Here is a 16,111-nt window from a genome sequence, read left to right on the forward strand (position 1 = left end):
CTCTCAGAAAAATAGATATACACTGTAGGAAAATATCAAAAGCAAAGCTCCACCACTCTGGCCACAGAAAGGCCATTTGGGCCTATCCGACTACTGTGTAATTCTCAGCCAGTGGTGTCTGTCATTTAGATCAAATGTGGATGGGCAGGGGTTCAGCACACTGCTCTCCCAGCTGTTCTCAGATTTGCAGACCTTGGAGCAGCTACTCCTCAATCAGGTAGCTCCTTAATTGGCATCATGAGGCTGAATGGGCCACATTCCATTCCTTAACTAATTGCAGTGTGGACACTGGCATTTGCGACTTAGCTGCAGTAACCAGCAATCACAATCTGAAGATGCCGAGCAGTTGCCTTGAACAAATAATATGGGATTTACAAAATATGATCTGGCAGTATACCCGATTGCCATATATTGAAATCTACTAGTAATGAACAAGAGGTTTTATTGAACTAAGGAAAATCCAGGATGGAATGTGCAATATTATGAAAAGGATAGTTGCTACTCACCTTATAGTGGAGATGCTGAGTCACAGATAAGAACAACAAAAAGACTGTCAGAACGTAAGCTTTCGGCCAACAAGGCCTTCATTGGAAATAGACAATATGCAGACAGACAGCTCGTTGGTTGTCATGCCCACGTAGAATGCAGCACAGTGGTTGCAGCTTAGCTCGTAGATCACATTACTGGTTTCACTGGTAGCCTTGCTTTTGATGGGATAGGCCACACGTATGAACGGATTGGAGTAGATGGTGGTGGCAGGATGCATGGGACAGGTCTTGCGTCTAGGTCTAATACAGGTATATGAGCCATAAGGCCAGGAGTCGGGAGCAGAGTTGTGCAGGGATGGATGAAGATATTGTGTAGGTTTGGTGGGTGGCAGAATACCACTGTGGGAGGGGTGGGAAGGATAGTGGATAGGAAATTCCTCATTTCAGGGCAAGACGAGAGGTAGAGAATGTGATTCAGTTACTCCAGTTCTGGGTGATAATGAGTCGTTAGGAGAATGCTCCTCTGTGGCTGGACGGTGGGACTTTGGGAGGTGGTGGATGTGATGAGAGATAAGGTACAGCAGATCTTGAGGTTCTGGAGGAATGTTGATAGGGTGTCCTCTTCCTTAATCCAGATCACGAAGAAGTCGCTGAATCTGAACTAGGTGAGGGGTTTGGGATTCTGGGTATTTAGGAAGGATTTCCCTAATGACTCTTGAACAGGTTGGCTCGGGATTGGTGCCATCTGGGTGCCCATAGCCATACCCAGCATTTGTTTGTAAGTGATGCCTTCAAAGGAGAAGTAATTGTGGGTGATGATATAGTTGGTGATGGCGACTATGGAGGAGGTTGTGGGTTTGGAATCCGTCGGGCATTGGGAAAGGTTGTGTTCAATAGTAGTAAGGCTGTGAGCATTAGAGATGAGTTTAAATGGAGGTGGCATGAGCAATGGTGAGCAGGGCACCATGTGGTAAAGGAACAAGTACTGTGGAGCGTCGCTGGAGGAAATGGTTGGTATGTTTCATATAGAAGGTTAGATTGCGGACAATAGGCTGAAGGTGTTGATCTGCGGGAGCAGAAATTCTCTATGAGAGCAGAGAGTCTCTCAGTGGGGACATAGTAACCAGACAAATGGGGTGTCCTGGGTGGTTGGGTTTATGGACGTTAGAAAGCATGTAGAAGGTAGGAGTGTGGGGCTTAGAAGAGAGAGAGACTGTGGGGGGAGGTTCTGGGATGGGCCTGAGGATTTGAGGAGAGACTGCAGATTCTGCTGGATTTCTGGAATGGGTTTACTGTGGCAGGGTTTATTGGTGGATGAATCTGACAGCTGGCGGAGTCCTTCTGCCAGCTAATCCATGTGCCTTCAACAACAGCTGTGGAACCTTTGTCGGCAAGTAGGATTATAAGATTGGGATCAGTTTCTAGCTAGTAGATTGTGGTTCTTTCTGCGGATGTAAAGTTAGTTTGCATGTTGAGGGATCTGGGGAATGGTGGTGAGGCAAGGTTCGAGGTTAGAAATTGTGGAAAGGCCAAGGCTACCTGTGAAATCAATCATGTGATCTACAAGCTAATCTGCAACCACTATGCTATATTCTCTGTGGGTATGACAACCAACAAGGTGTCTGCCTACATGAATGGCCACTGACAAACTGCAGCCAAGAAACAGCTGGACCACCACGTTGCTGAGAACACTTCCCACCATAACGTTCTTCCCTTCGATGACTGCTTCATGGCCTGTGCCATCTGGAACATTCCCAGCAACACCAGCTTTTCTGAATTGCACAGGCGTGAACTCTCCCCGCAATATATCTCATGTAACCTTTGTTAGTCATTGTCCTTACCCATTTAGCTCCTTCCCTGTTCCTGTTCCAGCACTACGCAGCCCTCTAGCCCACAAACACGTCCATAGTCTTTTTACTTCTCTTCTTTTCCACTACTACCACCCCCCATCCCCTCCCCCTGCCCTATGTATAACCTAGTGCCTGCACCCAGCTGCCCTACCCTCTCCTCACCTCATCCCTGTACTCTCCCTTAAGCAGCACTTTACCTTCCACCACCCCTATGCTGCTATCCCTCCCCCTGCCCACCTTGCCATCCTCCTTACCCCTACCACCCAGTTACTTCTCCCATGATGTGCTGCTACTCGCAGTCTGGCATCAGCAGCCAGAGACAGTGGTGATGTGTTTGTGAGTTATGTTCACGGGAGTTTGTGTGTATGTTGTCTATTTCCGATTAAGGTCTTGTTGACTGAAAACTTATTATCTCACAGACTTTTTGTTGTGCCTATCTGCGACTGAACAACTCTGCTGTATGGTGAGGAACAATAGATTTTAGTTTAAGAAACTACTTCATAATATGTGTATCTGGAACACAGCATTATACCAGTCAATCCTTTTGATACTCTTTAAGATTTTATATCACATTTTCTGATGTTCCAGGATTTCCCTTTCTTGAGGTATCACAGACAACCTGAGAAGAGTCTTCTGCTCGAAAATGGTGACTTTGCTGTGGTGTGTCTCGATTGTTATGAGACTCTGCGCACACAGTCTCTTGAATATGAGAGGTGGGGGTTGCCTGTAGAAAAGCGTGAATACAATTGGATTACACAACCACCACCACCTGAGGATTCGCCAGATGCTACTGTTGCGAGGTTGCCATCAGGAGAACGGTCAGAAAAATTGGTGAGTAGCAAATTAGATTTTAACTTCTACAGTAATGTTCAGATTGCTGCTGTTGCAGAAAAATGACTGGTTGCCATAGGTTTATAACTTTGTTATGGGTATTATGTGTCAGTATTGGCTACATAGAACTTTATTTAGTCATAAATTAACAACTGTTATGTTTCATTAGATACACGTATGAAAGTTTTACGTGGTACATCTACATCTACATCCATACTCCGCAAGCCACCTGACGGTGTGTGGCGGAGGGTACCTTGAGTACCTCTATCGGTTCTCCCATCTATTCCATTCTCGTATTGTTCGTGGAAAGAAGGATTGTCGGTATGCCTCTGTGTGGGCTCTAATCTCTCTGATTTTATCCTCATGGTCTCTTCGCGAGATATACGTAGGAGGGAGCAATATACTGCTTGACTCTTCGGTGAAGGTATGTTCTCGAAACTTTGACAAAAGCCCGTACCGAGCTACTGAGTGTCTCTCCTGCAGAGTCTTCCACTGGAGTTTATCTATCATCTCCGTAACGCTTTCGCGATTACTAAATGATCCTGTAACGAAGCGTGCTGCTCTCCGTTGGATCTTCTCTATGTCTTCTATCAACCCTACCTGGCACGGATCCCACACTGCTGAGCAGTATTCAAGCAGTGGGCGAACAAGCGTACTGTAACCTACTTCCTTTGTTTTCGGATTGCATTTCCTTAGGATTCTTCCAGTGAATCTCAGTCTGGCATCTGCTTTACCGACGATCAACATTAGTAATGTAACAGACAGTAATATGTTGAAAGTAAAGGCATTTTGAACTTCAGGAAACTAATATTCTGTTCTTTACCATACCAGATAGAAAAAGTTATTTGTGATGGTAAAGAGGGGGAAAATTATTTAGAAGCTAATCAAGAGTACACTTATTATCAGTGCTGTGTAAGTCATGCATGGTGATGTGTGAATCCCCTTAGGTCTTTTCTTTTCTTTCTCCCACCCCCCCTCCCCCAAATCCCAATTGAAGGTAGACATGAAAAGGATTAATAAGTCATTCAGATATAAACTGGAGCTGTATTCATCTATTCGTGTTGTGACTTAAGCAGTGGAGTACGTCACAGTCACTTGTGGGAAAATGGAGTGGAGATGGCTTGGCTATATACATGGCTGACACATTTATGTCTGCCATTTAGGTGTTACTGTAAACGAACAGCTGTGCCATGCATTATTATTTGTTTACCTGCCAATGGAAGTGTGAAATAAAATGACATTTTGAGGAGACACTAACTACAATTTGGTGATGCAAGTATGGGTAAAATCCTTGCGTTCAGTTGGTCACAGAAGTTTTGAAATGGTTTCACCAAATGAAAAATCATGGTGCCTGTCAGCCGTTGTCAGTGAAGACAATAAGCCCTGAGTGAGCTTGTGGAAGGTGATTGCTACATTACTGTTGCTGAGATTGCATCACAGGTTGTGATGTCAGAAGTGTCTGTATAAGACACAGTTGGACATGGAAAAATGTCAAGCAAGGTGGGTTTCATGTCTTTTTCACCAAGGCACAAAAGAAAGGGACTAGCTTTGAAGAAGAAGAAGAAGAGACGTTTCAGGACTGTATCATAACCTGTAATGAAAGCTGGGTCCATCACTTTATTCTTTAGACTGAGGGGAGAAGAGGTACCCACTAAGGCCAGTGTTCGACTGTCAGCTGGGAAAGTTTTGACAGCTGTCATTTGGGGTTCATAAGGTGTATTGCTACTTGATTACCTGCATGAACAAAGGGCAATGAACATGGCCTACTACTGCAAGTTGCTGGATGATGCCAAGATTGCTTATTGCAACAAATGATGCGGGCAACCGATTTGGGGTGCCCTCTCCTGCATGACAATACGTGGCTGCGTGCAATGCAGCACAAGGGACTTAAAAAAATGGTGTAAAAGGCGGTAAAATGTAAAATGTGGGAAATAACGTTTTAAGCTGTGACAGTTATGTATAGGATACCCCCGTGCACTTTATATATGATATATGTACATAACAGGCATCAAAAGACTAGTCAGGGACGTGTTTATTATCTAATGAAGGTGTATTATCTAGTAAAAACCGCTGTTGTAACTGGAACTGATAACTGTCTGGGAAGTAGGAACATTTGACTCAATTTCATATCATAATCGATGTTTTTGAAAGCCTGCAGCTGTCATTCGTTATTTAAATAATAAAAATACTGCACTAGTTACGTATTTTTTTTCATGCTTAGCCGGACACATTTCGAGAATTTTTTCGCGTTGTCAAGTGCAAATACGTAAATAAGTGTTTTGTGTGCTATTGGAATGTGTATTATTCTGCATCTCTTGCACTGTAGTCACATTTTTTAGGTTAACAGGTACTGTTCCTCATAGTTATGTAGAAAATCACACACACGCACGCAAACTATGGCTCACATTGTTCGTTTGTGTAACATCACAAAAAATACATACGTAAATACTGCACTTGACAATGAGAATAAATTCTTGAAACACATCTTGCTCAGCATGTATAAAATACGTAAGCAGAGCTGCATTTAAACTAAAAACATTTAAGCAATGTAAAATGAATTACGGTATCAAGTGGCTCTCTAAGTGGCCATATGCCGAAACATGCTAAATATGGTTCGACAGAGGTGCATAAGCAATAATTGTAGTATGAACACTGATTAATATTTTTGTACACCTAGCTCTTCAAACTAATAAAAAATATTAAAAACAAAATATCAAACATGTTTCACATTACCTTTATTTCATCTTTCAGAACGTTATTAATAGCTCTGCAGACTTCAGATGTAATTTTTGATATTACCTGGGTGGATGCTTTAAACAAATTGTGTAGACTTTTGTAACTGTCTCCAATTGCTAAATATCTTAGTGTTATTGCAAGACAGTAATTAGTCGGTATAGCTTCTCTGAAGTCTGTATTTTTCTTCGAAATCATTTTTCGTTTTATTTCCTCCTCCTCCTCCTCTTCTTCTTCTTCTTCATCTTTTTTAACTTTTATTTTTATTTATAATAATTCCAATCCCAAAGAAAGCAAGTGATGACAGATGTGAAAATTACCGAACTATCAGTTTAATAAGTCACAGCTGCAAAATACTAACGCAAATTCTTTACGGACAAATGGAAATACTGGTAGAAGCCAACCTCGGGGAAGATCAGTTTGGATTCCGTAGAAATATTGGAACACGTGAGGCAATACTTGACCCTACGACTTATCTTAGAAGAAAGATTAAGGAAAGGCAAACCTACATTTCTAGCATTTGTAGACTTAGAGAAAGCCTTTGACAATGTTGACTGGAATACTCTCATTCAAATTCTAAAGGTGGCAGGGGTAAAATACAGGGAGCGAAAGGCTATTTGCAATTTGTACAGAAACCAGATGGCAGTCATAAGAGTCGAGGGGCATGAAAGGGAAGCAGTGGTTGGGAAGGGAGTGAGACAGGGTTGTAGCCTCTCCCCGATGTTATTCAATCTGTGTATTGAGCAAGCAGTAAAGGAAACAAAAGAAAAATTCGGAGTCGGTATTAAAATCTATGGAGAAGAAATAAAAACTTTGAGGTTCACTGATGACATTGTAATTCTGTCAGAGACAGCAAAGGACTTGGAAGAGAAGTTGAACAGAATGGACAGTGTCTTGAAAGGAGGATACAAGATGAACATCAACAAAAGCAAAACTAGGATAATGGAATGTAGTTGAGCTAAATCGGGTGATGCTGAGAGAATTAGATTAGGAAATGAGACACTTAAAGTAGTAAAGGAGTTTTGCTATTTGGGGAGCAAAATAACTGATGATGGTCGAAGTAGAGAGGATATAAAATGTAGGCTGGCAATGGCAAGGATAGCGTTTCTGAAGAAGAGAAATTTGTTAACATCGAGTATTGATTTAAGTGTCAGGAAGTCGTTTCTGAAAGTATTTGTATGGAGTGTAGCCACGTATGGAAGTGAAACATGGACGATAAATAGTTTAGACAAGAAGAGAATAGACGCTTTCAAAATTGGTGCTACAGAAGAATGCTGAAGATTAGATGGGTAGATCACATAACTAATGAGGAGGTATTGAATAGAATTGGGGAGAAGAGGAGCTCGTGGCACAACTTGACTAGAAGAAGGGATCGGTTGGTAGGACATGTTCAGAGACATCGAGTGATCACCAATTTAGTATTGGAGGGCAGTGTGGAGGGTAAGAATCGTAGAGGGAGACCAAGAGATGAATACACTAAACAGATTCAGAAGGATGTAGGTTGCAGTAGGTACTGGGAGATGAAGAAGCTTGCACAGGATAGAGTAGCATGGAGAGCTGCATCAAACCAGTCTCAGGACTCAAGACCAAAACAACAACAACAACAACAATAATGACAGGTTAAGCCAAAGGTTATGACAGACACAACCTCTACATCTGTCATGCTTGCTTCTCCAGAACAAACAAGCACACTCACGAGCATGTGGATAGTTCCCTAGCCAAGCATTTGTAGAGGCTTGGAGTTTGCGCCAAGCCTGTGGGCGCAGCACCATGATGACCACAACAATCACGAAACTGCTTTTGCACTGTAGGGACTGTTAGGAAATGGTTATGATTGGTCATGATATCTTGATTCGAACGAACCTAATTATTCCCATCAGCCACTACGTCAAGTAGAGCTTGACAGTGGTGGGAGATATGGCACGAACTGTTCTGACTTTTACACGTTTACTGGTTTCAATCTGCTGAGTAGAGTGCCCTGGTGTAAAGAAACTTAACCACGTAACATTTGTAAACGCTACTGGATGGCCAACATGATGCCAGAGTCATTTTTTCTCCACAAACATTTTTTCGTAATGCGTAAATCTCGGGAAAACTATAAATATGTTGATGCAAAATCAGGTGCAAATAAATTAACATCGTAGCATAGGAATTTTGACGGGACTGATAAAAAAGGTTATAAACGGCGGGAAAACGTTAATTCTGGGAATGTAAAAGCAGAGTTATACTGTAATTGGCTACTGGCAGCCAAAGCCTACCACCCATTGTTTTCATCTTATTCTACCTATTAAAATAAGATAAAATCGAAGATTGAAATTTTTTGGCTACTTCATTTTTGAGTTATCAGCTTTTAAATTTCCCGAAATTGTGTGATTTTTGGCACATTTGGAAACCTGGAAATGACCATATTTCAAAAAATATTTGACATTCTCACCTGAATTTATACCATTTTATTCAGTTTATTATAGGTTTTAAAATATGTGTCATGTGACCAAATTCATTAAATTGCTAGACTTTCCCAAACCAAAACTTTCTTAAATTTTGAAAATTTCAGTATCGGATTTTTTTAACAAAAAGAAAAAGTATGTTATTTGCACACAGTTTGTTAATGTGTGTGCTGAATTTCATGATGGTATGATTGAAGGGAACATGTGAAGTAAATTTCATTTTACTGCTATTTGTTTTTCTGACAGTACCTCAACTGCACTTCGTTTGCAAGCTTTTACATTGAACTGTTGTTAAAATGAAATTATTGAGTACTAATTAAGCATACTTTGGTTTATCACTTTAAAATTGTACCAAACTATGCCATATAACAAGTCACACAAATAATGTAATGGATAATATGCATTTTCCATTTGATATAACTTTAAATTTACAGTGGTGGTTGTGTACATATTTATAGGACAATAGTGTGTGTGTGTGTGTGTGTGTGTGTGTGTGTGTGTGTGTGTGTGTGCACGCGAATGCAGTAATTCGGTTCAGTAGAGATGAATTGTTGAGATGAAATTAGCAAAGCACTGGTGATGAAAAGAGGACCATGGTATTTTATATATATGTAACTCCAAAGCACATGGGCTCAGACGATAAAGTGGCAGAAAACTGGCTGTGTCATGATTTAAAATGCTTATTGGCCCAAGAAAATGTTGAATCGCATATATTGAAATATGACAAGCACCAAGTGCACCCCACAAAGTGGAATATTGTACTTGTAATATTTTGACATGAGCATAACCAGTTCAGTGTTATATTGTGAAATCAGGCATTTTAAATCATGACACTGGCATATTTGTACTACCTCATCACCTGAGGATTTTCATATAGAATGAAACCACTGGCTTCATAAATGCACATAAAATTATAATTGAAATGGTTTTTGAACCACTCATATTAATCAGTTATGGAAGTACAACATGATCAAATATTAACTTCTTTCCAATTTTTTGAGTGCTAGCATGTATGCCTTCAGTCACTTATGTATGACAGATGATGAGCATGCAGCATAAAAAAGGAGCTTGTGAAATATTTTTATAAAGCCATAGCAGTCACAGGGAAGAAAAGCATTGTGCATTTATTCCTGTGAGCAAAGTCTAAGGTAAAGCAAAAATTGTTTCTGACTTTAAGGGTTTTGATGTTATAACATGTTTTTGAGTAGATCACAGGACTAGTTGCTTGCACCTATGATAACAAACAGTGGGTGGTTTCCTGCTTTTCGGGAATGAAAAAGGAGAAGTAAACTTTTTATATACACATCGTTGTGGACCTACTCTTTCTCTTTCAGAAAAGATAAATTGAGTGTAATTACAAAAACTTCATACTTCATAAATTAAGTCCCTCAGCTGCCACTGGAAGAATGTAGAAACCTAGCAGAAGAAGAGCTGTGAAAAGCCTCAGATTATATTGGAAAAGATGTGTTGCTGCATCAGTTATGAAATTATTGCTTATGAGAAATAGGTTACATCATTTAAAAGAAAAATGCAATACATAATTGTAGATTCTAATAAGATTGTTAGTGGATCACCATTAACATATTTCTTGTTGAAGATGAATAAAAAAATTTCTCTTTACAAGGTATTCAAATAACACATTAAATAATAACAGCTACATCATTGTTTAATTAATAATATTAATGTATCTCTAAAATGAAGCTGTAATTAAGTAAATTATTCACAGTCTTTTTTTGAGCATGTGGTGTCATGGTGTATGTTAAAATATCTCCACAGTTAACAAGAAAAGTCAAATGGGGATTTAAATTTATGTGTATAATTCAGATAATGTAATAACTTGATTGATACTAAATAAAAAATTATGATTTGACAGTCTTATTTGGTTTTTGATATATTATGTTTTAGTAACAAGTCAAAACCCCTGCTGACTAGACACAAGGCACTGTGCTTACCAGTAAAATAAAATTTATTTTAATATATTCCCACTTGAATACCATCATGAAATTTGGTGCATGCGTTAACAAATAATGCACTAGTGACACCCAAGGACAAAATCCAATTTAAAATTTTCTAAATTAAAAAATAATTTCATCTGGAAAAATTCAGCATTGTTAAGAATATCGTTAATTAGTACATACTTTTAAAGCTTAGAAGAAACTGAATAAAATGGTACACATTTTAGGTCTGTAAGTCAAATAGTGTTTGAGATATGGTGATTTTAAGGTTTCAGAACATAACAAAAATTGCATAATTTTGGAAATTTTAAAAATTAATAGCTCAAAAAAATTAATTTGGAATTTTTCATGCAAACAACTATTACTAGATGTGTACAAAAAATTATCAAAATTTGAGATATCAGAAACCAGACCATTGAATGGTTCCACATGGCCTGACCCTTTTTATATTATGTCCATCAGAAAATTAGCAAATTCATGAAATCTCAGAGCACTGTGCTACTCAGTAAGATAAAGTGTTAGAGGTTATTTCTGTATTAAAGAGCTCATGAAAGTTCACAGAATTTGTTGTATTCACAAAAAATGACAGTACACTATGAATCATACACATAGTCCTGGATGGCTAATATATAATCAGTGTTGTGACTTCTGAAACCATATGCTGGAGATACATCCCAGAAAATTCCAGTTCCTTATAATTATAACGTCATTTAAATATTTCATAACTTAAATTGCACTTCGTGGAAAATACCTTCTGGAAAACAAATTTTATCTAACTTAGAATCTTAATTTTGCTGAAGTGTTCATCCATTTTTCAGTGCATTACCTTTCCCAGAATTGTAGAGAAAGTTTTTAACATTGAAAGTGGTTGATAATTGAAAACATGTATGTTAATTCCCTTCTGATCAATGAGTTTAAAAATTGCACACTTTAATATTTTGGGGAAAATTTCTTGTGTTAATGATCAGCTATATCAGGACAAGGTGCTTGCAGTACTTTGCTTTAAATCATTGTAAATTGTGCTTATTGGATGTGTGCTATTTGACAGCATCATATCACATACACATGCCTCTGTGTGTTGTCCAATGCAAAGATGACTCACATCTGCAATTTTGAATTTATGGCTACTTTGTACTAAGGGAGAATGTCTCTCTCCACATTGCTTCTAAGTCTATAACCTGTTGGCCTTATGTAAAATTAAGTGTGTGTGTGTGTGTGTGTGTGTGTGTGTGTGTGTGTGTGTGTGTGCGTGTAGCCTCACTCCTGTGTGCATGCATTGCGTGTTAAGTAGAGAGAGATAACAGCAGTTACCTTAGAAAGATCAGTAACAGATATCAGGATTTCTTAGAGACGCAGAGAATTGATCAGCCACTGACTGCTTTAGTTCTTCTGTTAAAACAAGGATTCTTGCAAAATAAGGAAAAATTAATAGATGACATACTCACATTCATTCTGTTGTGGAAGATAATATGTAATTTTTTATTAGAAACCAACTACCAACCTGGGAACTCGCATTGTGGTGCCACATCAGTATGTGCACATGTTTTAGAAGCATGAGAAGACAACACTTTCCTATCTTACAGTGCCTCTGTGTTAGTTCTTTTATCCAGTTGGCTCTCTTTCTACAGTGCCCGTTGGTCCATTGTATATGTTGGGAGTGAGCATACTTAAAATTTGCTTGCAAGATTAGAAGAAAAATATAAGATTGTGAAACATTTGTACAAACAAGAAAGAAGTTGATTTGTAGTGGAGAAAAACTTAGGAAATCTAACAATAATGATTTGTATCTCATTGAACTTATCAGTGGAGTTCTTCTGCTATACAGTCTTAGTGACTGGAATATGCAGTGGGCAATAATGAGGATGTTGTAATGGACACTGGAGTAATTGGTCCATTTTCTCCTTGTTTTATTGTTTACTAGTGTTTTACTAGAAAATACTGCCACAAAAAAGTGTTTAACAAGGTAATACTTTATTACATAAATCAGTGCTAGATCTGGCCAGTGGAGCCTGTTAAGGGCAAGTAAGTCTGATTTTCCTATTGGTGGATTCCATCTTGTGGTAATTCACTGTGTGACCACCTAGATGTTGGACACCAGCTGACGTCTCCAACATCAACCGGCAGCACGCGACTGGCACATACATACTCTGTGTTTACTATTGTGATGCATCACCACCAGGGAGAGACACCGCAGCCAATTGACAGTGCACGACAGCTCTGCAGGCACCTCCCATTGCCACCTGTGTCACACAGTCCAGTGATGTGTCTCAGCCTGCTCTCACTAATCATGCTATTTACTGTGCTAGCTACAACTGTACTGTACCTGTCTTGCCATGTTGCTACACGACACATTGTATCTGCTGTGAACTAATTTCCTGTGAATTCCTTAAATATATTTGCTCTGGAGATGGTGTCTCATGTGGTGGTCTTTCTATTTTTGTTGTTTTTAACAACATAACTGCCGACAATTGTGGTCATTTTTCATGTTTGTTACATAACATTGGACCCTGCGCAATGTGCTACCTTACCAGGCGTGTCCATGGAAGTCATGCTAAAGCAGTTTCTTCAACAGCAGTTAGAGGGACAGAAATGCCAGGAAGCCGTGTTGTCTGTGTTGCTCTCCTGGCAGTAAGCTACAACTCCACCACAATTCCTGTCTTACGATGAGACGACAGAAGAATGGGAAGCATATGAAAAGCATTTCCCGCAGGTTAGTTTTCAGGGGGGGGGGGGGGGGGGCAGGGTAATGCCCCAGCAACCTTCCAAAGATTCCTCTAGCAACTGCTGAAAGATGGTCGGGGCTGCATAAATTGTCTAGATGGCGTTGTGATGATGGGGGGGGGGGGGGGGGGGGGGGGCACAATGGAAGATCACTTTGGAAACTTACAGCAGCTGTTCCACACCAACCATACCGAGCGAGGTGGCGCAGTGGTTAGCACACTGGACTCGCATTCGGGAGGACGACGGTTCAATCCCGTCTCCAGCCATCCTGATTTAGGTTTTCCGTGATTTCCCTAAATCGTTTCAGGCAAATGCCGGGATGGTTCCTTTGAAAGGGCACGGCCGATTTCCTTCCCAATCCTTCCCTAACCCGAGCTTGCGCTCCGTCTCTAATGACCACGTTGTCGACGGGACGTTAAACACTAACCACCACCACCACCACCACCACACCAACCAGCCCACAGGTCTTAAGTGCAATCTCGAGACTCTGTCTCTCTCTCTCTCTCGCTCTCTCTGTCCCCCTCCCTCCCTCCCTCCCTCCCTCCACCCTCACTACCTCTCCCACTCTTCCCCCCTCTCTCCCTCCCTCAATCCCCCTCCCCTCCTCCCTTTCTCACCTCCCCCGCAACTACCGTTGGTTGAATACCAGTAGCGCGTCATCTCTCCCGAAGGTATTAAGCTCACACAGAAGCTGGTCAAAGCCCTCATCACACTTCATCGTCCCACAAATTTAAGGGAGCTACAGTCCGTCTTGGGAAAAGTAATGTATTAAGGAAAGGTTTTCATAGGCCTGCTGCCGATTGTGCACCCACTCAACAACTTGTGGAAGAAGGACATGCCTTTTGTAGGGTACGAGGCTTGTGAACAGTCATTCAGGATCCTAATGGAGGCCCTGCTATCGGCACCATATCTCATCACATTTCAAAAGGGCAAACAGCTAGAGGCGGTGGCGAACATTTCTGAATGATGTCTTAAGGGGCTGTCCTGCACATAGAGTTGTGGACAGCTCTGAAGATTTGATTGCATTTGCATCAAAGAAGTTCAGTATCATGCAGAAGGGGTATTCACAGATGAAAAAAGAGCCTCACATGAACATCTTTGTGCCAAAGAAATTTCATATATTTCTGTTTGGGACAAAGTTTCATTTCTTTACAGATCATAAGCCATTAATCTCCCTCTTTGGTCCTGCAGCAAAGCTACCCAAGAGGACTGCCTACCAGCTCCAGTGCTGCGCACTCTTTCTCAGCAGTTATAATTACAAAATCCCCTTTAGTATTCCACTCAACATGCCAGTGTGGATGCCCTGCCCCATCTCCCAAAGAGCTCCAGTCTATAGCTCAACCAAGATAAGATCTTGTGCTTACCGTTGGATGAAAAGGCTCAACAGGCAATTGACACTTTTCCCATCAGGAGGTCTGTGTACTGTGGTACACGTAATCGGGTTGGCTGGACTGCATTTCTAGTCGGGACTCCAACCCATTGTAACATTAATTCAACCTCTGCCACTGGCTTATCCTAGTGGATGTTGTTATCCTACTAATCATGGATAAGTGGTCTCCCTGGGTAGTCCCGCCAGAAACTCTGCACCTGACAATCTTACAGCTCTTGCACCAAGGTTACAGGAACAACTCGCAAATTAAAGTGCTCGCCCAGCGCCATGTTTGCTGGCCAGGCATAGATCGGCAGGTTGTAACACCTTGTCCACAACTGCCATCAGTTTGACCAACAACAGGTGGCTCTTCGCCAAACACCCTCATATTGTCCAAAACCCTCAATCCCATGGGAGTAGGTTCATGTCGACTTCACAGGCCTCTCCTGAATACTAGCTGACTGATTGTCCCTTGTGTGTACTCCAGATTTCCATACATGGTCAGCTGTTGGTCCACAAGTGCAGAGGTTATGGTCACACCACTCAGCAGAATTTTCAGCATTGAAGGATGTCCTCTCATGTTGGTGTCGGACAATGGACCACAGTCATCACTTGCTGTCTCTGCACTTCTACTCGCAATCCAAAGGTGAAGCCGAAAGACTTGTGTGAACTTTTAAAACACAGCTGAAGAAATATGTGCCATGCTGATACAGATGAAGTGTTAACCATTTTTTTTGAGTTCCTACTGGTCGACACTGAGAGGGGGAAGATCTAGCAGAACTCCACTTTGGCTGTCAGCTCCACATGCTCCTCCATTTTGTGCTGCCAACACCTGTGGAGTTGTCTGCAGCCCACTTCTGGCCAGGCACCTGTGTGTGAGTGCGGGGCTTTGGGCGCCAGAACAAGTTGATTCCAGCGATCTTCCGGCAGCAGCTGGGACACTGCATGCTCACTCTGGCCAAGGGGGACCAGATGGTGACACACTATAATCAGCTCTGCCTGCTGCAGGGAACCCAGCAGCTGATGCCGGCCTCTGGGCCATCCTCCAGACACACATCCCAGCAATGCCACCTTTCATTTCTCGTTTGCCAGGCCCTCTGTTATCTTCCTTCCTGCTCCTCAGCTGTTCCTTCCTTCTGATTCTCAGTCCTCTTTACCAATCTCGACCATGCCCTCATGTCCCTCTGTTTGTAGGCCGCCTGAGATGGAACGGGTGTCAGAAGAAGATAGGCTGCGGTAACGGCACCAACCCTACCTCTACAGGTGTGTTCCATACCAAGTCCAGATATGTACATGGAGTGGCCTCTGCAACCAGCATTGGAGCCACCAAGACTCTAGACTGCACCAGTAAGTGGGGACCTTCTGGCGGTACACTCCCATCTGTGCTGACTGGGATCTGGTAAAATTGAAGGGGCCATCCAATGCTTCCGAAGACATTGGCCCGGTTTGGAGTTCTGCCTGGGCACCCAGCTTGGTGGGGATCGACTCGCTGATGTGGAGCTTGCCATTTCCCCTTGGAAGAAGGGATGTGATAGCCCACTGGGCTACTAGATAGATGTTGGGCACCAGCTGATGTCTCTGATGTTGCGTGGTTGGCATGTATGACAGAACAGTCACTCTGTGTCCTCTGTTGTGAAGCTTGGCCACCAAGGGGAGACATCGCACTCAGTGACAGCACATGACGGTTGTGCAAGTGCCTGGCAGCGCCACCTGCAAC

The 16,111-nt window shown here is 41.6% G+C and overlaps 1 protein-coding gene across 1 annotated transcript in view; it reads left to right on the plus strand.

Moving 5' to 3' along the window:
- LOC124619946 overlaps positions 1-16,111 on the plus strand; it is a 185,866-nt gene that overhangs the window by 96,479 nt on the left and 73,276 nt on the right. Inside the window, exon 7 of the mRNA XM_047146608.1 lies at positions 2,927-3,169. Within this exon, the coding sequence (XP_047002564.1) occupies positions 2,927-3,169 (243 nt within the window). The remainder of the gene's footprint in view (positions 1-2,926; positions 3,170-16,111) is intronic.

The sequence above is a fragment of the Schistocerca americana genome, chromosome 6, assembly GCF_021461395.2.
Source record: "Schistocerca americana isolate TAMUIC-IGC-003095 chromosome 6, iqSchAmer2.1, whole genome shotgun sequence".
NCBI classification, from domain to species: Eukaryota; Metazoa; Arthropoda; class Insecta; order Orthoptera; family Acrididae; genus Schistocerca; species Schistocerca americana.